General features: G+C 44.6%; 1 protein-coding gene and 1 long non-coding RNA gene across 9 annotated transcripts in view; both read right to left on the bottom strand.

Moving 5' to 3' along the window:
• The window catches only part of LOC142908446 (uncharacterized), a 313,842-nt gene that overhangs the window by 171,345 nt on the left and 114,990 nt on the right, over positions 1-27,507 (bottom strand). The window lies entirely within an intron of this gene.
• The window catches only part of LOC142908444 (ribonuclease inhibitor-like), a 36,775-nt gene continuing 9,882 nt past the window's right edge, over positions 615-27,507 (bottom strand). The window contains exons 4-10 of one of the 8 annotated variants that reach the window (XR_012931763.1): positions 21,943-22,328; positions 18,433-18,497; positions 16,541-18,215; positions 5,835-5,918; positions 5,207-5,293; positions 3,297-3,380; positions 615-2,511 (exon numbers count right to left, since the gene is read on the bottom strand). Coding sequence is in view for 2 of the 8 variants with exons in the window: in XM_076059151.1 (XP_075915266.1) it covers positions 2,430-2,511; positions 3,297-3,380; positions 5,207-5,293; positions 5,835-5,918; positions 16,541-16,584 (381 nt within the window). In the remaining 6 variants the exon portion in view is untranslated. Of the gene's footprint in view, positions 2,512-3,296; positions 3,381-5,206; positions 5,294-5,834; positions 5,919-7,789; positions 7,850-11,864; positions 12,100-16,540; positions 18,216-18,336; positions 18,356-18,432; positions 18,498-21,942; positions 22,329-27,507 lie in introns of those variants that run through there. The other 7 variants (XR_012931764.1, XR_012931766.1, XM_076059151.1 and 4 more) reach the window with 7 other exon arrangements.

The following is a 27,507-nucleotide window of genomic DNA, read 5'->3' as shown; positions in this document are numbered from 1 at the left end:
GCAGATCTTAATGGTAGTGGGCTGGGTTAGTGATGAAGTGGGTTGGGCTAAGTGAGGGAGTAGGCGGGCCTCGTTGGGGAGTGTGCGGGTCTCATGATGGAATGGGCATCCCTAGTGGTAGAGTGGGCGGTGCTAGTTGGGGGGGGGGGGGGCTCTCTGTATGATTCTCTGGACGTTTTCGTGAGTCTGTAGCTTTGAGTTGATATGAGTCTCTTTGTGAGTGTGTTTGTCGAAGCGAGACTGTGTGCCTTGTGTGAGTCTATGCATCCCTGTAAGTCTCTAGCTCAGTGTGAGTACATTTCTCTGTTTGTCTTTTTGTGTCTATATGAGTCTTTATATCTAAATGTGAGTCTGCGGATATCTCAGTTTATGGGTCTGTCTGAAACCGAGTGTTAGTGGAATGCATTTGACTGGTAGCTCTGTGATATCCACTTTTGTGGGCCGCTATCGAACACAAATGCTTGCACTGCACCGTGAGATATCCAAACATTATGTTATTAGTCTCGTGACACCATTAGTATGGTCGATGATAGCATTGCGCACAATATCAAAACTATTCAATAACATTGAAATATTTAAATGGCAACGCCACATGAGTAACCAGGAGAGTCCTCTTGTGAGTTACACCGAGTTTGTATTCTCCAGCACGTAGTCCATGCGAGAAGTTAGAATGCTTGACAAGCAAGAGAAGCAAGTGGAGTCAGACAAATGGACATTTCCTAAACCTCCTGCATCAAAAGCTCAACGCGCTGACACTGGGAGCGGAGGAGTGGAGTCGCTGGGAGTCTCTTCTCTGTTCCCGTGTTTCATCATCACCATCTAAACCACGGCTACCCCCACACACAAGTACAACACAGATCCCCCATATACAGTACACACACACACACGAGGAAACATACACAGATTCCCCATGTAGCCTCCACAAGCTGTATGGGAAAGTCCAGTTAGTTAGCAACTATTCAGGCTGACATGGCACACGAGGGTGTGGTGTGGCCAGTGCCACGCTCGGCCACCTTTGTCTCCCCAGTGCTGATGTTTACACACTGCGATGGATACTCAGTTAAGGCTGAGTATATAAATATAAATCTACACTTAATAGCAGAATCTGAACATTTATACTGGAGTAATGCAATGAGTGCAGTAGAGACAGGACAAAAGTTACAACAACCAATACAATACAACACGATAAGAGTGCACAGTAAAGTAAAGGTGAACAAATCACTTAAAATATACAAATGAAACTAAACTCTTTTTTTTATCTTACCAGGAAAGGCCCAGAGCTATTATCTAATTTTTCAGAAGCAAGCCACTAATAATAGCTCGAGGAAGTGGATTATCACGTGAAAATTTATAGCAGCAAATACATGTAAACGGATGTTTCTAAATATGGAGAGAAAAACTGGAGAACCCAGAGGAAAAAAAAAACAAGTGACCACGGAGAGAACATGCAGACTCCAACTATACAGCAGGTGTCAGGGTCGAAATCCAACCCCTGAACTCTTGCATACCAGGCGAGGAAGATGACATCACACCACCATGGCGTTACTTAAACAAATACCTAAAAGTATGCAAGTTCAAATTGCATCAGTTCCCAAGCTTGGGAAAGGCAGTAAAACAACAGCAATAAACATTCCCAGACCACATCCAGACAATGACAGTCTGCCAATAAATGTATACATTAAAATTGAATTATTGATACGTTGTTAAGCATTTCAAAGCTGAAGTGCTGTTATTTGGTATACAGATGTGTATAATCAAAGATAAGAAATATCAAGTGTATTTGTTTAGCCAGGTTTTTAACCTGGATAGTTTCAATTGCAAGTGTGATCCGAGGCACCAAAATCGAAAACTAATCAATTAGAGCAATGAAAGAGAATTCAGAGTAAAACAACTTTATAACAATCGTTAGTACATTTCTTATATCTGAAGTCGGCTTGGAAGATTATTTTTAGACCGATCATAGCGCAACTGAAAGTTAAAATGCATGAATATAAAAAAGATAGAGGGTGAATATTGAAGTCATACATAAATAGACGAGGATATCTGCATGAGTGTGATACACACCCCTATCTACGCACATTCATGACAAACATTCCTACTCAGTGAAACAATGGTGAGCTGCCAGACCATTTAAAAGCCACCGACACCCCTTCCACATGCCACCAACATCGCTTCCCTATACCACATATTCATAAATACACTTACACATTATTACACATTATTGGAATCACCACACTCATCAGCATCTTGGAGTCGCGTTCACCCTTGGCTCCATGTGGAGCTCACAGAGAAAGCTCCCAGCTCATTGTCGTCTCAGAGTCAGGGTCGACGATCGGAGCGGTGGAGGTAAAATGAGCCGGGCTGCTGTTCAAGTCGTGCGTGGACCAGCTCCATCTGCTGCAGGGCCAGCACGGCCTCTCAGCTTATATCTAAATATCCAGGCCTCCTCGGTGAGTCCATCTGCTCCTCAACTCCTGCTTCCCTTCCTCACTGAAGCGAGTGCCATCCACCCTGCAGCAAGAGAGAGGTTCACGCTGACGCGGGTTCACACAAAGACCCACGCAGCCCCCACAACAACCATGCTGGATGAAGGTCTCCCCATGCCATGAGAGCTGTTTCACCATACTTCACCACGCGGGTCAGTGCAGGCATGTGATGGCAGGACTGCAGATCTAGGATCGTAGTGAAGTACAACGGTGGATTGTGCTGCACACTGCAGTCTGTTGTCTGCAACTTAGCTCTGCTGCCTATAACTCCTGTGGTTATGTGCGGTGGTCACCCATCTCAGCACTCCAGGCTAAAGCCTGCTTATCTTGCAGATTTAAGATCAGGCGCATTTCCAGTCGTTTGGTCATGTTCATTGGTCTGATAATGAATATTGTCATTATTTGGAGGAGCGGGGTCAACCAGGTGGGGTGTTGGCTGTTGTGCTGTTCGGTTCTGTGTTGTGTTGCATTGTGTTTCTAAGTTTGCCATTTTTTTCATTCTTACCTGATGATGGTTGCTTGTGTTGCAATCGGAACGTCTATTCTATTATTATTATTTGATTTGATTTTCTACGTGACTTTACCGAAAGAACCAAAGAGAATATTAAATGCACTGGAATACACTCCACTACTCACTCCACTTCTGGCAATGGCTCTCTTAGCACACAAACATGGTGTGAAGGTCAATTTCCAAAACGTTGCCTTTTCCATATTTTCTCCTGCTAAGGCCACAGTGTTACTGACGAATCTCAGTTGTTTTGTTTGTAGCAACAATCAGAGCGCGTATGAGACACAAGCTGCATAACTTACCCGAGCTTCCTCAATGCTTTGTTGGTGATCATGATGTCATGGAGAGCTGGGATCGATTTGTCCGTCAGTGAGCACTCTATCAGACTACAGGGAGAGAAGAGGCACTGAGTGGGGTGAAACTGGAAAATAAAAGTGTACACACTCACAAGAAATGGAGAGCAACTCAACACCTTTTAGTACAATAAGGGTGGAAATCTCGTAGAATCAGCTAAACAGAGGGAGTAATCATTTCGGACCCAGGAACGCAATCCTATTTGTCTATTAATTGTTTAATGTGGCTTTGTCCAACACGGCATTTTACAGGAACGTAACCCACCGCATTTGGCGAGGTCTGCAATATTTTGTATTAAAAATCGCGTTTGTCCATGCAAGGCCACTAGATACAGGCAGAGGAGCCAGAATATAAATCTGAATATTTATTTATATTAGAGAATCTGAAAAGCTAAAAAGCTCTTTTTCACAGATGTCCACGTAACCCATCACGAGGCAAAGGCTAGTTTAAACTGTATATTGGGTAAGGATCAAATAATGTTCAAATGTATCGGGTTGGCGAATAAGAGCCATTGGTGATTTATGGCTTTAATAAGAGTCAGGTTGTGGTGTTATTAATGTAAACGTATGGGTGGGCAATTAATGTCAAGATTGCAGCCGTTCATTATATAAAATTCTTAATTGTAATCTATGACATTAAATACAGATGATCATTGATTATATCCAGAGCGTGCCTATCTGGGTTCCAACATCCGATGAAACCGGTAAAACCGCTCCAAAGGCTGAACCAGTCCGGCGATCGGCACAAAGTGCGTGACAAAACAAGCAGCTATGCTTTATTTCAGTGTCAAATAATATATACAGTTCATTACACACTACATACAACAACTTAAACAATGAAAATACTCCACGTATATACATGTTTCATGACTAATAACTAGTCATAGAAACAGAAAATATAAAGTGCGATCTGGCGAAAATTGAGTGGAATTCGGCATTCACCAGAGCACCGGTCTGAAGGCTGCATCAGTCCAACTATTGACAAACACAAGTTGTTGTTGTCAAGCACAAGTTGTTTAACAAGAGCATAGTACACAAATCACCCCATGCAGAGTCTTTGATATTGGAGTGGTGAGTGCGGTTAGTAAATGTTGTGGCCGAAACGTCGTGATAATTTTATAATGTTTTATTGTTATTATTTTATTATTTACATCCTACGTGACTTTACCGAAAGAACCAATAAGAGTAAATAGTCACTTTTTACAGCAGAATATTCATTTTGTCTTTGTATATTTACTTTTAGCGATTTTTAGATCGCAAACTATTTAATAACACTAAATATATATACAGAACACCTAAAAATATAATCGTATTTTTAGCTCTTTCGGTAAAGTCACGTTGAAGGGAAACAATAAATAATAAAATATATAAAACAATAAAAAATACATTATATATATTTTATTATTTTATTGTTTCCCTTCAATGTGACTTTACTGAAAGAGCTAAAAATATGAATTACTGCAGTCACGAAAGCTTTAAATCAAAATGTAATCGTATTTAAGAATATGCAAAAATAAGATATTTTAAATAATTATGCGATTATCTGGTTGTGTTTGAAAATCTGGCTGCCGGATAATCGATGATCTAATATATTAACATAATATAATTTAAAACAATATCATTGGTTAGAGTTGGTTATGTGACAATTGTAATTGTATTGTTATTTAATAGTGGTTAACAGTGCTGTAATAAGTGTGGCAAATAACTTAATTGATAAGTGCATAAAAATTATGTTAAAATCGACGTTAAAATACAACATTATTATGCTACTGAATATCTTTGTGTTTTGTGTCTGTATATGTGTATATATTTGTTTAGGCGTACTTATATAAGTGTGTGTGCATCAGGACATTACTCACACTAACGTCTCCAACCTCCCTTCTCTCTCCAACATCCCGTCTGCTAAAAGTCGGAGGCCGCTGTCTCCGATCTCGTTGCGACGCAGCCTAAACCCGGGTGGACGGGAGAAGAGACAGCGCTGACTCACTGAGCCCACGGGAACCGCGGAGTGAAACACGCGGTGAGTGAGGGACACTCACAATGGCGGTGCACGTGATCACAGCACACACCGTCATGAGCAAAGCTGCTCATTGTTTAATGCTTCTGTTAGACATTTTATATATAATAGGTGGCATTCACAAATATCAGTTTACTCACGATCATCCATTCAATTATACTGCACTGTACCTTTATAATATGAAGTGTTTGTGTTTATATAAACACAAAGTTACAAGAGAGGATCACACACAAGTGAAGTACATTTTCATCGAGAACACTGCTAACAATGTTGTGAATATTGCTTTAACCTATGTGTTAAACTAAACAAATGTGTTAAGATTACAGTAAAACATTTTTAAAGTGGACTCGATTAAGCAGGACAGCAAGATTAAATGTGTTCACATTCAAATGTTTACTTGACAACGCGTTGCACCAATAATTAGCAGTTAGTGCACAGAGCACAAGTGAGAAACGAACAGCAGAGCGTACCTGAGAATCTTCAAACCTGTGTTGGCCTTGAGGATGACACTGAGAGAGGAACCCGACTTGTCCGTCAGTGAACAAAGATACAGACTGCAGGAAGAGAAGAGGTGGTTAGTCGGGGCAGAGGGGATGGGTGGAGGGTCTGGGCACAGAGTGGGGGATGGTGAGGGGTGGTGGTGGTTGATGGGACAGTGGTTGAGGGTCGTGTTTGTGGCTACTGTGCACAAATGAACCTCGTGTCAACTTTAATAGGAGCTTGCAAATAGCAACTGCTGTTTAGATTTTTGGGTTGAATGTGATGTGTGTGTGAATGTCTACTATGTGTGCATTTGTGTAAGTCCATCTCTATACGTGTTTGGTACATGTGTATCTTAGTGCATGCATATTTGTGTGCATGCACGTGGGAAGTAGTGGTGCAGTGGTTAGCACAGTGAGCCACAAACCTGGTTCGATTGCCGCTCACGGCGAACTTCATTGATGAATATCTAAAACGGCCATGGACCTCACCTAGGTCGACTCAGCCTTAAATTACTACCTGGTGTAGTAAGTAAACATCAGTTGGCTGAGTGTGGTGCTGGCCTCCCAACCCCTCATGTGCCGTTCTGGTCTTCATTAGGTGTTCCCGAACAGTACATGACCCAAAAGTCTGCTAAAAGTTATCTGTAGAATCTCTGTGTATGTATATATAGATCAAATAATCATGATTTATCTTCGATATTGCATCATTCTGTAAGCGGTCACATCTGAAAGCGTTTCATGTAACATCTCATCACAATGTAATTAAAGGAAACCCCCAGTGACAACTGTCTGGCACAAGGTAACTTAGCACCTGGCCTGCATATCGGCATTTCCACAACAACTCTTCCAGTAGCCTCTCATTCCTAATTTCCTCAGAACATCCTCCCATTTCCGCATCAAAAAATATATACAGTACATTATACACTACATACAACTTAAACAATGAAAATACTGCACTTATATACATTTTCATGACTAACAACTACAGTAATAGAAAGAGTAAATATACAGCTTGATCCGGCGAAAATTGCGTGCAGTTCGGCGTTCGCCAGAGCACCGGTCTGAAGGCTGCATCAGTCCGGCGATTGTCAAACACAAGTTGTTGTTGTCAACCACAAGTTGTTGTTGTCAAAAACATGTTGTTGTCAAACACATGTTGTTGTTGTTGTTGTCAAACACAAGTTGTCAAACACAAGTTGTCAAACACAAGTCGATGTCTAACACAAGTTGTTGAACAAGAGCGTTGTACGCACATCACCCCATGCAGAGTCTTCGATATTGGAGTGCTGAGTGCGGTACAGTAAATAGTCACTATTTACAGCAAGATATTTATTTTGTCTTTGTATATTTAGTTAAGCGATTTTTATATCGTAAACTATTTGAAACAGTCAATATATATGCAGAACACCTAAAAACATAATCTTATTCAAGAATGTGCAAAAACAAGCTATTTTAAATAATGTGATCATCTGGTGTTTTTTGAAAATCCAGTACCCCTCCCCTCCGATGCTGCTGGATAATCGATGATCTACTGTATTAACACAATATAGTTGAAACAATATCATTGGTTATAGTAGGTAATGTGACAATGGTAATTGCATTGTTATTCTTTGGGTCTTTCGGTAAAGTCACGTAGATAGAAAAATAATCAAATATTATTTTCTATCTACATGACTTTACCGAAAAACCTAAAGAGTATGAATTCCTGCAGTCACGAAAGCTTTAAGTCAATATGTAATTGTATTGTTATTTAAGTGGTTAACAGTGCTGTAATAAGTGTGGCTAATAACTTAATTGATGAGTGCATATAAATTAAGTTATAATCGACGTTTAAATACATTATTATGGTATAGTGAGTATATTTGTGTTTTGTGTCCGTATATGTGTATATATTTGTTTAGGTGTACCTATATTAGTGTGTGTGCATCAGGAAATTACTCAACACTAACGTCTCCAAACTCCCTTCTCTCTCCAACATCCCGTCGGCTAAAAGTTGGAGTCCCCTGTCTCTGATCTCGTTCTCACTCAGCCTAAACCCGGGTGGACAGGGGAAGGGACAGCGCTGACTCACTGAGCCCACGGGAACCGCGGAGTCAAACACGCGGTGAGTGAGGGACACTCACAATGGCGGTGCACGTGACCAGAGCACACACGTTCATGAGCAAAGCTGCTCATTGTTCAATGCTTCTGTGTTAGACATTTTATATATCATAGGTGGCATTCACAAAAAGGAGTTTACTCACAATCATCCATTCATTTCTACTGCACTGTACCTTTATAATCTGAAACGTGTTTGTGTTCATAAGGGTGTTGTTTTGCAAGACCTCATCTTACAAAAAAGACAAAGATCCCCCGTGTAGCCTTAACAGACTGTAGGGGCAAGTGCTGTTAGCGAGCACCTATGAAGGCCGGAACGGCACACGAGGGGGTGGGTGGTGTTGTATATGGCCCTTTTTCCACAATTAAAATCAATAATAATATTTGCCGATATTTTTAAAATAGTAACTGAAATAAATAAATAAATGAACACCGCTACGACAAGGACCAGCAAACAGCAACGGGAGATCGTAAAAAGGTCGTTTAAATAAATAAATAATAACCTCCGGGGCAAAGAGAGGTTAGCGACTATCTGCAAAATCTCCAGATTGCCAAAGGACAATTCACAAACAAACCTGTTTGATGTAACACAGCCGCCCGGGGTCACCAAGAGGGGAGGGGGGCAATCACGCGCGCGACCGCGGTGAGACAGCGGACGGGGAGGGCATCTGTTTTTTCTCTCTCTCGCAAGAGACGCGGAGAGAGGAGAGGGAATTTCACATTTAAGCTCCGCAAAGGACAGCGAGACAGCGTTCGGAAGAAGACATCAAGCCAGCTCCGAGGCATGGCCTCGAGACATTAGCAATGGGTGCTGTGTCCCGCAGAGAAGAGGGGCGAGGGGACGTTAGGTGCTGAGTTCGGCATGGGCAGACAGAGTATCGCTAAAAGTTATTATACATTCATCCTGATGTTTTGAGTCGCTTGCAGAATCGAGGATTGCGATAAGCTGTATCATACTAAGCTATCAGAGTTGTGTAAGAGGTGTGCAAATACAATTTTCAAGTTTTGAGAGTGAGCGACAATAGCACACTCGACAGTTCAACAAGACAACAGCTCAGCAAGCGCCAGAAGAGGGTGGCGAGCGGCAGGATGCGAGGCTGGCAGAGTAGCGATGTGCCACCGAGTGTGAGTTCAGAGCTGAAAGAAATATCGCTAAAAGACTTTTATTCTACATTGAGTGCCAGCTGCCAGCAGCCAAGCGTGTGCTGACTTGGCTCATCCAGCAATGGAAGCAAAAGAGTCAGCGAACCAGCAAAGAGCGCGTTCGAGCATCTCCACAGAGAGCACGTGCGGCGCAGCTACTACATCAGTGGAAAGAGACCGTATCTGCCAGCACGAGCAGCCAAGCCGACGCCCCGAGCAAGAGAACAAAGCAGTTCGTATAACCCTCCCCCCACACTCTCACCCTCACGACGCATCACCCTGCGTCTGTTTCACAAAGACACACAACACGCATATCGGGACAATCAAGAAGAGTGACATTCCAAGGTGCTGATCGTGAAGAACATTGCTGCCTATTGAGTTACGTGGATACGGTCATTTAGAAGTATCTCAGTCGTTCGTTTTCTTTTAATGGCATAATCTTGCCGATGAATCCACTGACGTATACTTTTGCCTTTGAGAATAATAATTGTTTTGACTGCCTTTTCGCATGAATATCGTCGGATGAACTACTAAGGACTTTTTATTCGTATTTTCCATATGCTCGTGGTACCCAGAGGAAGCAATCAATTGTTCCGTTACCCAATTAACAACGTGATTATTGAGGGTTGAAGAGATGGATCAATGAAATGAACATTGCCTGTAGTACTATGCTGACAATTTCAAGTACAAAAATTTCCATATTAGAGTGTTAAGGTTTTTGTGTAGAATAGCGTGCCTGCATGTTTTAACGACTCTCCCTATCACCAATTAAGCTCGCGTTACGCAGTGGAATTAATGATATGTGCAGTTGTCAAAGTGAAACAACGCAATCGTTGATGTTTACTGTGTTGATGCTGTGTTGAAAATTCCGAGCTTGAGAGTTCGCATATCCTTATGTTAAAGTTTTGTTTAGAATAAAATTGATTAACGCAGAAGTGGTTGCGTGTGTCCTTCCTGATTTCGTGCGTAATAATCTTATTTATAAGAACTGTATTCTGCGTTGAGATCTCAATTTGGAGACCTGACATAAACACACTAATACACTCAGTAAATGTTAAAACGAGAATAATTGTATTATACCGATCGATAATACGAAGTTAAACAAGGAAGCCGAGCTGACTCTGGCATGCTCACAGCACCTGTATAACTTCATACGAAGAATTGTATTATTCCGATTGATAATCCGACCCTCGTCAGCGAGGCGGGGCCTAATCATAATAACGGATTGCAATAGCATAATCACACACACGAGCATTAATGAATATGATTATATCTCGAATTAGCATAATTTATGCGCATAATTGCATCACCTAACATAATTGCGGATAATTACGCAAATTCCAAATTTCATTTAATTTGTATTATTTTCATCAAAATTTTCACAACCAACATATACAACAGTGACCTACACCACCCCGACCGCCTTTGTATCCTTAGTGGCAATGTTTACACACCGCACCAGGTCCTCATTTGAGGCTGAGTCGACCTAGAGGGAGGCCCAGGTCCGGTTCAGATAATCGTCACCGGTGTTGGTCGTGAGCGGGAATCGAACCCGGGACGCCGGGTTCATAGCGTAGCGTAGCGCTAATCACGACACTACTACTCCTCGTCTACACACCTACATACACACACAGTAACGAAAGTAAATAACGCACATACATGCGTATATTCACTAATTTGTCCATGGCGCACTCATATCACTGGATGAATTGCGCCTCATGAATGTGAATCCTTATTATATGAAGATTCCTTGCATTCATTTTCATGCAAAAAAATACTGTCACATTAAAACTGCAGACTCAAACAGGGGTGTGTAAAGTGTGTACATGTGAGTGAGTGTGTGTATATTCATATATGAGAGTGTGTATATTAGTGTACATGTGTAGTGGAGTAGGAAGGTGCATAGTGGAAACAGCGTGATTACATAACACAGACAGTACGGGTTATGTTGGGTCAGCCTGTAGCGAAGGCAAATACAGTGCAGGTTATATTAGGGCAATTAAGCTGGGTGAGCCAAGGACGGCTGTGATTGGCTGGAGCTGTTGCCAAGTCTAGAGTCGCGCCTAAAGGTCTGGAGGAGAAGCAGGTGCGAACGACGAGGAGCGTGGTTGGGACGCGGACTAATTAATTGGGGAGTAATGAGAGCGGGGATAAATTGGGGGGTCGGCAATTGGAGCGAGGTTGTTGAAGTTGGAGAGCTTGGAGTGAACAGCGGGGAATTGAAGTTGGAGTCAACAGCAGGGAATTGAAGTGTGGAGAGCTTGGAGACAGAGAGTGGAGAGACAGAGTTTGAGAGACAGAGTTGGAGATGGAGCATGGAAACAGCATAGCGATAGCAGAGCTGAAGAAGAGAAGCAGCCAGCAGTGGAGAGAGCGTAGCGATGGCGGAGCTGAAGAAGAGAAGCAGCCAGCAGTGGAGAGAGCATAGCGATAGCGAAGCTGAACAGAGACGAAGCAGTTAGCAGTGGAGAGAGCATAGTGATGGTGATAGCGGTGAACAGAGACAAAGCAATTAGCAGTGGAGTGAGCATAGCGACGGTGATAGCGGAGAGCGGAGACAAAGAAGTTAGCGACGGAGTAAGCGAAGTAATCATGGGGAGTGGAGAGACAAAGGTGGCGAGCGAGTCGAGTGAAGCACGGTGAGCGAGCCGTGACGACATGGATACTGTAAAATATTGAGGACATGCTGAAAGTTGTAAATAAAGCGGTGTTCGAAGAAAGACAAAAGTTGTCCGAGTGAAATCGAACACTACATTTCGTGTCAGAGTGACTACGAACCATGCCGAGATGTCAAGGAAGGCGGCCAAGAAGAAGAACGTGCCGGTGGACTCATCCGACGACAGCAACGACGAGGACGTGCTTGCCCGTGTCCTGCCAAGTGGCCGATACTCCTCCGGAGGGCCTGGTTGAACGAGAGTCTAGAGAATGAGACAGCGGTTCGAGCGAGGCCGAGACCCCCGCACCGTCGAGTGATTGGAGAGTCCTCATGGCCCAGTGGGAGGCCAGGATGGCGACATTGATGGAGGCGTTTAACCGCTTTGTGACATCGGACCAGATGCAACCGACGGTGTCAAGTCGACCAGCAGATGTTGCCGCGGGGTCGGAGCGATTGGAGAAATCCGACGACGATGAAGCACCACCATCGGGAACAGCACGGCGACTTCATGTGCAGCGGTTCGAGGCCAAAGTTGGGGATTGGACGGCATTTACAAGACGGTTCCGAGCAGCTTATCAATCTCTGGAGTGGACTGAGGGTGCCGCTCTGCGGGCACTGCCGACGGCCCTCGATGATGATACCTTGGCGACATTTAATGGATTCCCTGCCACCGTCAGGTCAACACTGGATGGGGCATTCGCGGCAATGAGCAAGGTGTACGAGCCGCGGTCGGTCGCCAAACGTAGATTCCAGCAAAGGAAGCGGGAGAACACGGAATCCCCTCTTGCATTCCGCAGCGCGCTGTTGGCCCTCGCTCAAGTAGCATACCTGGCGATGGACCAGGAGGCCCTGGATTCCTTGCTGCAGGAGAAGCTTTTGCAGTTGGCCAAGGAGCTACGAGTCGTCCTTTCGCTTCCTGACAGCAAAAACGACGATGACATGTCTCTACAGATCGCCAGGAACATCAAAGTCAACCTGGACCTCCGCGATGAGCCAGCGGTGGTGGGTGCGCAGCTGCTGTTGCTGAGCGCTGCCGCGTCCGAGAGCGCGGTGGCGGTGGGCGAGGCACCGCCGATTGCAGCGGCGGCCGGGGTGCCACCCGCGGGCATGCTGCGTCGCCCCGCGGTGTATGGATGTACTACGAGTGCGGACGGAGAGGACATGTTGCCCGCGACTGCTGGTGGCGCAGGGGCGGCCTTCCAAGGGCGCCGACCAGCTACAACCGAGGATTCTCCCAGGACCGAGGATTCCGGGTGAGTCGCGATACATTCAATACACGGCCGCTCTTTCCACATCACCAATCTGCGTCATCTCACCCATTCACATCTCATTCGTATGTTGCGCACGGTCAGGACGTGTGGGGCGCGTTGGTGCATCGTGTTTTGGGAGCTGCGCCGGGGTCGTCGGATGTGATGGCACTTATTCAAGGGGTGATGGTCAGAGTTATTGTTGACACGGGGGCTTCTGCGACCCTTATCTCGTTACAAACTTTTTGCTTATTGCCAACTTTGCCCCAGGCCCTAGAACCGGTTGATGGGCCGTGCATAGTAGCAAATGGTGGCAGTCTCGGTATTATGGGTTGTATGGTCGCGACGAATCAAATTGGCGAAGTGAGCGTTACGGGGAATATTTTGATTTCCAAGGCCTTGGCGGTACCGTGTTTGTTGGGAACGGATTATTTGCAAAGGATGCCACTTAGAATTTCTATAGAGAAAGGGGTGTTTGGAATTGCCATCGGAAAAATGTCTAAAATTTTTGGGAACGTCTTTTAAGCTTGCGGTTGCGAATGCCGTGGTGCAGGCCGTGGTGAGCCGCACCGTTCGCGTTCCGCCTGGCACGCAGATGCTTGTGCCGCTGCGCTTTAAAAAACAGTTGCCTTTCGGCGAGCAACAGGAGGGTATATTGCTGACGCCCTCAAATGCTGTATCACGGATGCCCACTTTGGTAGGGGCTTTGACTATTGTACCGGCAAATTGCGACCCTTTAATACAAATTGTAAACGTGGGACACGAATCGGTCGTCATTCTGGAGGGTACAACGTTGGCGCATGCAACGGCAGCACCGGGTCCGGAAGGGGAGGCGTGTTTGGCAACGGGACAGAGTGAGATGTTGCCGGGTGATGGAGATGATCCGGACTGGTTGCGAGATCTATATATGCAAAACCCTGAACTAACGCCTGTGCAGCGGTCGCGTCTCCATGGGTTTCCCTTTGAATTCAAAGATGTGTTCAGCGTGATTACATGATAACACAGACACTACGGGTTATGTTGGGTCAGCCTGTAGCGAAGGCAAATACAGTGCAGGTTATATTAGGGCAATTAAGCTGGGTGAACCAAGGACGGCTGTGATTGGCTGGAGCTGTTGCCAAGGCTAGAGTGGCACCTAAAGGTCTGGAGGAGAAACAGGTTCGAACGATGCGGAGCGTCGTTGGGACACGGACTAATTAATTGGGGAGTAATGAGAGCGGGGATAAATTGGGGGGTCGGCAATTGGAGCAAGGTTGTTGAAGTTGGAGAGCTTGGAGTGAACAGCGGGGAATTGAAGTGTGGAGAGCTTGGAGACAGAGAGTTGGAGAGACAGAGTTTGGGAGACAGAGTTGGAGACAGAGCTTGGAAACAGCGTAGCGATAGCGGAGCTGAAGAAGAGAAGCAGCCAGCAGTGGAGAGAGCGTAGCGATAGCGGAGCTGAAGAAGAGAAGCAGCCAGCAGTGGAGAGAGCGTAGCGATAGCGAAGCTGAACAGAGACGAAGCAGTTAGCAGTGGAGAGAGCATAGTGACGATATAGGAGAGCAGAGATGAAGAAGTTAGCGGCTGAGTAAGCGAAGTAATCGTGGGGGAGTGGAGAGACAAAGGTGGCGAGCGAGTCGAGTGAAGCACAACGAGCGAGCCGTGGCGACATGGATACTGTAAAATATTGAGGACATGCTGAGAGTTGTAAATAAAACGGTGTTCAAAGAAAGACAAAAGTTGTCCGAGTGAAATCGAACACTACACATGTAAGGTCTAATAAATCTGAAAATCTAAATAGGCTCGAGGCTGGATGGTGCTTCTACCCAAGACTAACATGTATAACAACAGTTGTTGTAGCCTGCGGAGCTGCGTTATGGCAATGGAACAACATTCATCTCTATGCTCTACACCAACCCACACTGACAAGATTGGTGATGTCTGGTCAAATAACCCCCAAGACCTGCATGGTGTGGGAGTGCCTTATCCAGCAGTAGACTGACCAAAGGCTGTACTTGTACATGTGTAGGAGTGTGTGAGTTTATATGTACACTATGTGTACGTTTGTGTGTGTACATGTCTGTGTGTATATACGAGTGTCTTTGATTGTGTATTTATATGCGTTTAGGGGAATGGTGGGAAAGTCGTTGGCACATTACATTACAAACGAAGTGACCTGGGTTCAATATCCGTAAACAGCATCAGTGGTGAGTGATGAAAAAAATTCTGGTCCTGGAACTCCCGTAGGGTGACTCTGCCTTAAATGAGTACCTGGTGGTGTGTCAACATCAGCAATGGGGAGAGAAAGACAGCCAAGGACGGTGCTGGTCAGGGAAGTGCGATCAGCACTTGCCTCAAAAGTGTATGCAGGCTCCACGGGGAGATTGTCTTTGTGCTCTAAAGTGCAGTGTAATAGTGTGTGCTTGTTCCCTGTCACTGGCTTCACTTTCCCCACCAGTTTATATGGGCTACTTGGGGGATCATTGTCTCTTTAATGCTTTACAACTAAGATTAACACCCATTACCAATTAGCTGTCTCTGTAGTGGTGAGCACAATCACTGACCATGATCCACTGTGAACCAGGGGCTTGAATCGGACACGTGGATCAAACCGTTACCCTCACTCTCCACCGCAGTCGCAATCAGGGCTACATTTTCTCAGTATGGCCTAAGGTCACCTCACTCCCTGCATATAGTGTGAGGGCTATCATTATCGCTAATTAAATGTTGCTGAAGATGATGGAAAACTTTACAGCATCCATGAATATGCATAACTTTTTTTTCCTTTTGTACTTTAACGTACAGTGAGTGCAGCATTCACTGTGGACCCACCTACTCACTGTACATTTACTTACCCACTCACACTAATTCACTCATTCACCAACCCACTCACACACTAATTCACTCATTCACCAACCCACTTACACGCCACTCACATCCTCACTTAACTCCACATATTCACTCATCGATCCACCCACCAAGTCACCCACCAACTCAAGCAGGCACGCACTCACTCACCGAACCTCATCCCTCAGTGGATGAGTGGGAGTGGGTATGCGGCTGGAGAGTGAAGGTATGGGCAAGGGTGGGGGATGGGTTATGGAAAAAGTGAAGGCAGGAGCAGATTGGGGGTTAATGGGAGGTATCAAGGGAGGGGTGAGCGTGGCGTGCGGGGAGAGGAGTGAAGTGAGTGAGGACAATGATGGCAGTGGCAAGGGGAAGAATTTGTCAAAATTTGTGTTCATGCTTGGGCTACGCAAGACCGAGTGTTTACGTGAGAATGAAGTTACATTGTACTGTATGCACAGTTAATAAGTGAGGATTCTTATAGACAAAGATCTGCCGTATAGCCTTAACAGACTGCTGGGGAAAGTGCCGTTAGGGAGCACCTATGAAAGCCGGCATGGCATATGATGGAGTGGGTGGCCAGTATCACGCCCGGCTGCTTTTGTCTCCCGAGTAGCGATGTTTTACACACTGCACCTGGTGCTCAATTGAAACTGAGTTGATATCACGCACAATTATGCACACACAATTTGTGAAGTAGTGAATGCAAGGTGTGCCAGTCTTACACTAGATGTTTACATCTGTGCAGTCCACGCTGAAGCCTCTTCATTTCCTCGGTGCCGATGCCACAGCCGAACAGGTTGAGTGTCTCCACAGGTTCTTCTCGCTGCAGCAGGATTCAGGAGATGGCAGCGCAGTCTGGCAGGGACAGCCTTGTGAATGACAGGTCTATCTCAGTCATGGACCGAGTGACATCACTCAGGGACTTGCGGTCGTGCAGCTCGTGCACGCAGTGCAGGAGACTGTTGAGCCTGTGTTTGTCAACCATCCGATTCTTCATGCTGCGATTGAGCCACTCGATTATTTCCTTTTGATAATCTGCAGATGGAGGATCCAAGATACCCTCAAAGAACTTCCATGGAGTGCTTGATGCCAGTCCACAAAAAAACCTCTGAAACACATCAAACCTCCCATCTTTGCTGTCCTTAATAGCCTTGATGACGTCATTCACTGGCCATGTTGAATGTGACAGATGCAGAGCTATCGCTGCAAAGAATTCCTGCATTGTCAAGTGTGAAAATGAATAACAACTCCCTTGTTTAATGCCCTCACATGTGAACACTTTGTTGATGAATGTACTTCCTAGTTCAGAAGAACTAACAACAAACTCTTCTAGATCTTTTTGGCTGAACATCTGGATGTTTTGCTGAACCCCCTTCAGAGCCATATTGCCAAGAGACGATACAATTTCCTTGGCACAGCAGCTGCCACGTCCATGGTGTACTATGAGCCCAAACACGTATTGTGTGAAGAGGTCGGTCATTGATTTGAGGATAATCTCAGAATGTTCAGACTTTTGTAAATGTTCCTTCAGTGTAATGGCTGCTATATGGCAGAATGAAGGGTTCTGGGACAATGTATTCACTGTTTCATTTTCCTGCAGGAGCTTGAGTGCCCTTTCTGCTAGACTCCTATCTTGGTAAAATTTGTTAAAAAATGCTATTTTATCTTTGTTGGAAAACCCAGTGATTTCAACAGCTCGATCAACATTCACTTGACTCAGTTGTTCCATGGCAATGGGTCTGGTCGTTATCAAGACCGAGGCCTTGGGCAAGAGATTTCCATTCACTAGGGCAGCAATGATGGCTTCTACTGTTGCCGTCTTACGTGGATCGGTGCACGCATTGGCATAGTCAAGGCGCTTTCCAAACTCGTCCAACCCGTCCATAACAAAATGGGTTCTCTCTTGGTTTGCGAAAACCTCATCCGCTTTGTTTCCCAAACATGAGTGCAGCTTAGAAAACAGCTCTGCCAGTGACACCTCTCCAATATCATTTATCTCCCTGAACCTTATGAGCACGATGTGCTCAAAGCGTCGTGCAAATACTTTCTCACCTGACAGCAAGCTGTGCACAATGAATTTGCTCAACATGGTTTTACCGCTGCCTGGAGTCCCCACTACAATAACCAGTCGGGGGTGTGTTTTTTTTCCAATGTGATCAAAGAGCTTCTTGTAAGTAATCCCTTCTCTCTGTGCTCTCTTCATCAGCTCCTCGTGCTGCTTGCCTCTCGCTAGTAACTCGTGCTCCTTGGTTTCTTGATGGCGGTAGTAGGGAACCAGAATTGGCTTCACCATCCTCTCCAGCAAAAACACTGCAGGTTCTCCAGGTCGTGCGTCGTAGTTTCGTGTTAATGATGTCAGCTTCAGCAATAATTCTCTGAAATCATCACCAGGCTTATCTAAATGACACAAATAATTTAACGAGCAGATCAGTTTCACTTACAATAAAAAACATATTCCTATAGCAGACAAATATGTTTAAAATAAACTATGTAAAAAAAGCGTAGCGAATTCATTCACCATGGATAATGCAGCAACATCATGTACATCATGAATTATTGTGTGGAAGTTTTCACGATGTGTATTCTCCAAATGCAATTTTTATAAACACTGTACCTTTTGTAAAAAAATATGTTTTATCATAACAAAAATGCTACCACCATGTGTCTTGTTTGTTTTGCCTGTGAAAAAGATAGTACCACATTTAGCATTACCGTGTACATCAGCATCATCACAACCTAATTCTATCAATCTGTGTGTAAAATGCACTGCTTGCCTTATCCTACAATTATCGATTTTTTTTTGTCTAGGATGTTGATTTTTTTTTTTATATTTCACTGGTATTGGGGCTGTGTTTCCTCTCCCATCTCAAGCTGGCCTACATCACGTAGCACGGGGGCTACACTGGTGGAGTGCAGTACACCAGCCACGGTCCTAGCAGCAGAGAAGATGAAGTGCTGTCACTTCCACAAGAACAGACACATGAATCACAACACTCGTAGCATCCCACGTGATACATCGTAGGTTCACTTGAACTTCAACTAATCTGGCTACTGCATCATCAGCAAACACTGTGGCAGCCACTACATTGTGGAGAGTGTCGATTTCCAATGACAAATTTGCTCAACAACTTCCATCAGCTTTCCAAGGAAACATTGAACCCAGTCTCTCACCACTTGGGCAATGGTGACCATGAGTAGCCTGATCCCTCTGTATCTGATCTTATTTTAATTTCTCGGGAATCATATATTCGGAGTCATTATCTCCCGTGGACTTTTTTACAAATGACGAGGTCTACAAATTTGACGTTGAATCTGGAGTGAAGTATAACCAATCCAGTTTCAGTTTCATTTATTTTGTATAGCCCTGTGAGCCATTCGGCTCTTGAATCGGGTGCAACTGCAACAAACAAAACCAGGAACAAGAAACATCTTAAAGTGACTACGCGCAAACAGAAAAATCCAGGAAAAAACAGCAAAGTCTTCCGGAAAAAGCACCGTATATCAATGCTGTGTGCAAACATCCCAGTGGGATGCAAGCCAAACAATTACAACCATAAGACAATTTAGATTAAAGTTATCAGTCTAACTCTGTACTACAACAAATAAATATGGCTAAACCAAAACGTTTTAGAAATCACTAAAATAAAGCTATAAAAGCAATGTAACAGTGATCATAGGAACTAATTTAAATTTTACAATAAAAGATACACATAACATGTACTACCAAACTTTGCAGCCATAGCTTGCTGCATGAGTCACTCCATAACAGCAGGAGTATCAGTAGGAGTATCAACATTTTTCAAGAGTTAAGAGGAGAGAGTAGGTTCCGTTTCATGAGTCAATGGCATTAAAAGGCGGGGTGTCATTAGAAATAGCAGTCATTTCTAGATTTAAAGCTTTCGTGACTGCAAGGATCCATATTCTGGTTCTATTCGGTAAAGTCACGTTAGTAAAAAATAAAACAACAAAAATCACGACGTTTCGGCCACAACACAAGCGGCCTTCATCAGGTGAAGGGACCAGGCTGTCTCGAGGACAGCGCTGGAGTGAAACACAGCCACGCTCAGACCGCGACCTTTAAGCTGTGTGCAAGGGAACAAGGTGCCTTGACAAAGGAATTAGCATAAAAATTAGCATTTGATTGGCCGACTTAGCATGATGAACGGTGTAGAGGTGGTTTACATGCGGGTGCACATTCCGGTTGGCGTGGGGGGGGAGGGGGAGTTTACCTATTGATGGTGTGAAAAAGGAATTTTTAAGAGCTGCGAAAGTTTGGGGTACCACTACTTGAAAAATATACTGTACCATTGAAAATTAGTTTAATGTTTGGTTCGATTTACAACATCTTTCCAATGGTTGCTTAATTTGAAACCATCTTCTCGGTTGAAATTGTGTCTGTGTTTGTAGATCTGAATTGCCTCGTAAACAAATTTCTGATAAAAACCCGTGGGTTTGCAAAGAACCTTGGTATCGGAGAAAATTATATCGTGATCACCCACAGCGTTGTAACAGTGATCAGCTACGGCAGAATAATTCGTTCTGCCGTGTTTCAAATCTGATTTGTGCTCGCGAATTCGGTCAGAGACATGTCGCTTTGTCTCCCCGATATAGCAAGCACCGCAGGTAAAACTCAATTTGTAAACCCCGGGGTACTGTAAGTCAGGAATGCCATCCTTCACGGATGGGATCAGATCACGAATTTTGTGTACTGTATTGAACCGGACCTGGATCTTGTGTTTGTTTAGAATTTTGGAAATCTTTTTAGTAACGCCTGCTATATATGGTAGTGTGATGGTTTTCACCGGAGTATCAAGTGGTTGTTTCTGTATGGAGGGAGAAACAGCTTGGCGGATGGTACGGTCAGAGTATCCATTCCTTTTGAGGGCCAGGTGTACATGTTTTAATTCACGGGTCAGGTGGTGTTGGTCCGAAATGCAATGAGCTCTTAAAAATTCCCTTTTCACACCATCAATAGGTAAACTCCCCCTCCGCGCCAACCGGCATGTGCACCCGCATGTACACCACCTCTACGCCGTTCATCATGCTAAGTCGGCCAATCAAATGCTAATTTTTATGCTAATTCCTTTGTCAAGGCACCTTGTTTCCTCGCACACAGCTTAAAGGTCGCGGTCTGAGCGTGGCTGTGTTTCACTCCAGCGCTGTCCTCGAGACAGCCTGGTCCCTTCACCTGATGAAGGCCACTTGTGTTGTGGCCGAAACGTCGTGATTTTTGTTGTTTTATTTTTTACCTACGTGACTTTACTGAATAGAACCAAAGAGAATAGCAGTCATAGCTAGTCAATATAAAAAAATTAGGAGTAAAAAATGTCCACAAAGGAGGAGACATTATACTGAGAAGAGCAGATAGCCAAGAACCGAGCCACGTGGAACACCATATAATTGGGACTTCTGAACAGAAGGCAGTCCTTGCTTGCAAAAATAGGGCTCACTTTTAGAGGGGAAGCAGAAGCAATGGGGAAGTGTGAGAGATGCCTGCGTAGCCATGCCGATTCAATAGGATGGAGTGGTGTGTGGTATCCAAAGCAGCCCAAAAGTCAAGAACTAGAAGCAGCTTCCATAATTTAAGAGAGGTGGTCATTCACTCTCAATAGGGAAACAGTTTCAACGAAATGGCCTTGGTGGAATCCAGATTGTACCAAGTCATGGAGACCAAGGCAGCTGATGGGTTTGCTGCCATGGCCAAACATATTGGGCTTGACACTTGAAAGAGAGCTTCATAGCTCATTATATTCTTCCAGCTCAAATAAAATGCCTGTGTCTGAAGAGGTGAGAGAAAATCACCATGTTTAAGTCATTTGCAAGGAAAGGGAGGTGTAGGATAGTACAGAAATTCAGGAATGTTGGGGTACAGTGTGGATGCAATGTTTTGATACTGACACACATTTCCATTATCCATCCATCCTTTCCTCCAAATCTCTGATCCCTTGTACATACCCTGCTATGGAATGGAATATGAATGTCCTCCTCCTGAGAGGGATGTTGTTATGCAAGAGTGGTGCAGTTTGCGAATATCAAATGACAGTTCATATCAGTTCAAAGCAATTCCTTCGCTTAAACTTGCCAGAGACATGCGAGTGGTTACGTGAAGTTTAGCATCACTCACGAGAAGCTGCTCCAGGGATGGCTTTACCCGCAGTTGTGCTCAGATCGACACCCATCACGTTGAGCTGCTGCTCATGCTGTGATATCCACTGACCCAAGAGAGGGATCTCGGATCTCAGTGGCACCAGCACATCTTTAAGGAATCTCATGCACACTTCTTCTCCATTGTTGAGCACCAGGTCAACCAGGTCCCGTGTTCGTGCCATGGGGTTATTCTCGCTTTTGAGGGACGCATATACACTGTCCAGGACTATCCCTGTTTGATAGGAATAGTCAAGCACTTCTGAAGACTTCGCCTGGAGGTATTTCTGCAGATTCACTTTGTTGGTTTTAATGCTCTCACATGCAGAAACTTTTGATGCCATCACGACAAATGCATCGAGTCACCTGAAGAAAATGAAAACAAACCATGTGTCACCTGTAAGCATAGTCGTGTAATTTTAGACAGGTACGGGAAAGAATAATAATTATAAAAATAAAATGTTGCTACTAAAATCTGAGAGGTCTCGGTTAGGTACAATTGTGACTTTAGGTATTTGATTGTGAATACATTGAGTTATTTAAATTGTAATGAAAGCTTAAAAATTGTCATTGGAATATATAGAAATACATACAATTGCATCGAAACACTTTAGGCATCTCAAAACACTCTTCAGTGCAAGCATTTGAACATTCACATGAACACAACACTACGATAAAGAAAAGTAAAATGTAAACCTAATTCAAAACACCACACAGGTTTAGCAGATTAAGCAGCTGCGTGACACCACGTGCTCACTGCCTCGACCATCGTGATGCCACGCAGACGGCAAATTGCGTTGTAATGTGCAATGATCGGGATAGCGTCACCTCTAGTTGAGTGACGATTAGAGGGTGGGAGCCAGGTTTGATCTTGGGTAGTCCCTATGTAGTGGGCACTCCCATGCTCTCAATGTATGGGTAGAGGGTGCTCTGAGGTTGTCTAGCAGTGGTATGACGTCACATACCGCGCTCCCAGCAGCGGCTGGCGGGGCCATTTGTGAGGGGGCCGGGGGAGCCGACGGAGGGAGCCGATGGAGCCAGGAGGCCGACGGGGCGGGGGAGCCGGGGGGGGGGGCGACGGAGCCGGGGGGAGGGGGGGGCGACAGCACGGGCAGAGGGAGCCGACACTGACTTTCTCATACATCATACACTGACTCATTCACACCATGCACTGACTCACTCACACATCATGCAGTGACTCACTCACACATCATGCACTGACTCGCTCACACATCATGCACTGACTCGCTCATCATGCGCTTACTCACTCACACATCATACACTCGAACAACCACTGACCCATTCACTCACCATACACAGGTTCACTCATCGTGTGCTGGCTCACTCGCACATCATACACTCACTCTGCCGCTGACTCGCTCACACATCATACACTGACTCACTCATCATGCGCTGGCTCACACATCATGTACTCACTCAACCTAATACTGACTCGATCATCATACGCTGACTCGCACATCATACGTTGACTCGCACATCATACACTCACTCACGCTGCTGCTGACTCACTCACACATCATACACTGGGAGTGTCGTGCTGCCAGCTATGGCTGCAGGTTTTGTCGTACATGTTATGTTTATCGTTTGTTAATTTTAAAATCACAGTTCCTATGATTACTGCTGTTACATTGTTTTTGTAGCTTTATTTTGGTCTGGTTGTGGTTCAATAGTTTTCTGCAATGTAGATTCATATTTTGTTTGTTGCGTTTGCACCCGACTTAAGAGCCGCATGGCTCACAGGGCTATACCTAATAAATTAAACTTGAATACGCTTCACAGAAATGAGTAAACATGACCTTTTGTGGAGGTAGTGTGTTTGTGTGGGGAAGCCAAAACTTAAAGTACACACATGAGGCAACGTCAATGCTACTGTAATGTTCATTATGTTAAATAAATCACTTATACAGGACAGCAGTGGTCCAGGTGTCTGTGCAACCACCTTCCTATGCCTTTGAATCTCCACTTGCACTGTCTCTTAGGAATTCTTCAAAATTAGCGGCACGTTACATCATCATCAGCAGCCATTGTCTCTCTACCGCTGGATGAACGCCTCCCTATATTTGTTTAACGTGAGAAATTGATGAAGAAAATTCTTAATTTAACATTTTTTATTAGTATCAATAATAACGAAGCATCTGGTCAGTGAGTATGCACCACGTGCATTTACAACAGCATGCAGAGCATGAGACTATAACGAGTTTTGTACATCATGTTTGTAAACCCAAGTGATCCATTCTTTAGTATGAGATATTTATACATTTAACTCTTTGTGTATTGAGCTGTGTGTATTGCATTGCTGCAAACTAAATATCTATACTGTACATATACAGGCCGGTCTGACTTAACCAGCGTTCTTTCTACAAGAAGGTGCTATAACAAGCAATATTAATTTATCCCTGGGGTGTCACTATATACGTATGATTTTATGAGTAGTCAAATAGTACGAGGAGATAATGCAATAGGGAGAAGGGGGTGAGGGCGTGGGCTTAGTCGCTTTTTCTCTCATACAGCACACATCTCCACAGGAAATGAAAAAAATAACACCTGGCAAATGGACATACATTGATGTTTACGCCCAAGGCGCAACAACTCTATTGGTTTCACTATCGTGCAGCTCCACGCTACACACAGCAGACGCGTGCTCCCTACAGAGGATAAACTGTCGAGCGTCTTCTACGCCGACAGAACGAGCTTCAACACAAACATCCCCCATGTAGCTCCACAGACTGGTGGGTCAAGTGCTGTTAGTGAGCCCCTTTGAAGACCTGCACGCAAAGTGGGGTAGAAATGGCCAGCACCACACCTGGCCACGTTTGTCTCATAGGTTATACTGATTACCCATTGTACCAGGCACTCATTTAATGCAGACACAACCTAGAGGACCCAAAACCAGTGTAGATATCACGTGCTATTGATAACTGTGGCTGAGTTTGTTGTGCAGCATGGCTCGCCACAAACACACATAGGCGATGTACACAAACATACAAGATACAAATGAGAAAAATCTCCCATATCGTTTTTTACATTATTGGGATTAGTTCTGCTAGCGAGCACCTAAGAAGGCCAGTACGACACATGAAGGGGTGGATACATAAACACAATAACAATAAAAGCCATTCGCCACTCAAAATTGGTGACGTCAAAAAAGTGTTTGTGCCAGGCTAAGTGCACATTGAGGTCATGTGGACTGTCGAAGGCTCATGGGCAGTAGGTTACAGGATAGATAAAGGTGTCATGGGTTGAGTGACAGGGATGACTGGCAGATCTACCACCTGTGCTCCCTACTGTTCCACCTTGCTGCATTTTACTCATTCTGCACTCCGCTCGTTGTTGTGAGCATCACTCCTCCGCCCTCCGTTATTGCTGGAGGCGGACATCCTTCACAAAACTCCTCCAGAGACGCTGATCTTGAAACCACTGGTCGAGCTGTTGGCAAGCCCAAACAGCTCCACCATCCTTCTGTTACACTGCAGTCAAACTCTTGCCTATAGCGATAAGCCCCTTATATCTGGACAAACAGAAGATGTTTGGGTACACAGTGACTGGGCATTTGGGCTACATGACCCAGCCAATGCTGCCTCACCTGCCTTAGTATCTCACTGATGGGCATTTGTCCAGATCATTCAAGGATCTAAGCTGCTCACATAATCTAGTTTGTTAAGTCCACGGTGGATCGTAGACAACTTGAATATGCAAAACCAGTGTGGATGTCCCTTTAAAAGGGATCCAAATTTCTCAAATGTAGAGAAGGGAGGGGATATCTGGCTGAGAAGACCCAGAGCTTTACATGGAGCGACAGGCAATGTAGCATTCACAGTGTGTTACGCAGCTGAGATAATTATGTTCAACCGATTCGGAGCATGACCTCTGCTGCCAAACTGGAGCTAGTCACATGCACCCTTTCCAGGTATGGAAAATTGTTCTGCTCTGTCCAAAACTGCCCCACTGCTCATGGGGAGTGGAGGGATGGGAGAATACGATGACAGAATACCCAGGCAGGTGCTTTGTTTTATGTGGGGATGAACGTAAACCCCATTTCTTAGTAGTACTCTCGAAGTTCAACAAAAGCTTCTCCAGCTCATACTGGATATAATTCTTATGGTGGGGATGGTTGTAATGTGGAGGTGGGCAGTGGTAATGCACGCTCCTGTCTAATGAGGAACCAACAGTTTGGGACAATTTCAAGATTATGTAAACAACGCCGCCAAGACCAGCCCAACAACCTGTTGCAATATTGGAAATGAATGGATTAGTGATTAAACGTGGTGTTTAATTGAAAAACGAACGTAAAAACTGCTACAAGGGCCTAAGAAGGCAATGCAAAACTCAGATCTGGCATGAACAGAGGGGGCCTGATGGAAAAGCTGCAGCAGTTGAATAATAACTCTCAGTCAAATAAAGGATGACTTTGCAAACTTCAGTCAGCTCAGGGGAGCCTACTTTAATATTTCCTGCGCAATTACAAATGCCAGTGGCAAGCTCCTCAGCAGTTGAAGGCGGAAACTAGCATGCTAGAAGTAATTATGCTCCCAAATGCAGAATCGCTCTTCGTCATATCCCTTTGAAGAGCTCATGCAAGCCACAGCAACCAAAGACCCTACACCTTCTGCATTGAGCCATTTGAGTATAAAGTGAGAGGTACCCTAAGAAAAATGAAAGAAATCACTAGTATCCAACACTTGCAATATCAGAGCAGAAATGCTGACACCCAGAGACTCAACTATCATCACATGGGTGAGTAAGATCTTTTAACACACGTGGAGGGCAGGCTTGAAACCAGCTTTCAATGATGCAGCCTTTTTGGTTGGACTGCAGGCAGTCTTACTCGTGCCGTGTTAGTCATAGAAGTTGTTGGACCATACTTATATTTGCCTCAAGCAAGTCTTGACGAACAAAGTGGGGTATAATCTGCTGAGTAGTGTAGTGGAGGCTGTGAAATGAGAAATAATCAATTAGAGTGCCTTTAAAAAGAGCCTCTGTCAAGGTGATGTGCACATCAGTGAGATACAATCATCATTGGGAACAAGGAGGTGTACATTCAGCCTACATTTCTAAAGAGAGAACATAAAGTGATGATCACAGGAGAAATCTGTGGATGGTAAGTGACAGGCCCAAATAATTGCATCAAAAGAAAAGGGAATGAGTGACCTCCGAATGAGTAAAGGTTGATTAGAAGTTCCAACAGGAAGCCTTGGTTGCTGGGCGGAGAATGAGTGAAGGGGAGTAAAGCGAGATGGTAGGGACGATATAGGAGAACATTGGGAGGGGAATAAGATGATGGGAGAGGCAAGCAGGAGCGTGTCCATGGTGGAACTTGAAGACAGTAAAGGGGATATTGTGCTTGATGCAGAAATGAATCGGATACCAGTGGAGGGATCAAACACGATCACAGCTTTACCAATTAAAAACCAGGCAACAGAAACAAACATGAGTACAGTATTACCAAAGACAAGACTGTCACACTATATAAAGTCCCACTAATTTCATGGATCGTTATTAAACAAAGGTGTCGCTTTAATCGACA

Source organism: Petromyzon marinus (assembly GCF_048934315.1).
Source record: "Petromyzon marinus isolate PM22_M1 ecotype Great Lakes invasive population chromosome 84 unlocalized genomic scaffold, UKy_Petmar_22M1.pri1.0 chr84_unloc.3, whole genome shotgun sequence".
Classification (NCBI taxonomy): domain Eukaryota; kingdom Metazoa; phylum Chordata; class Hyperoartia; order Petromyzontiformes; family Petromyzontidae; genus Petromyzon; species Petromyzon marinus.
Note: the sequence above shows the minus strand (reverse complement) of the source record. Positions and strands in the feature narration are given on the sequence as shown.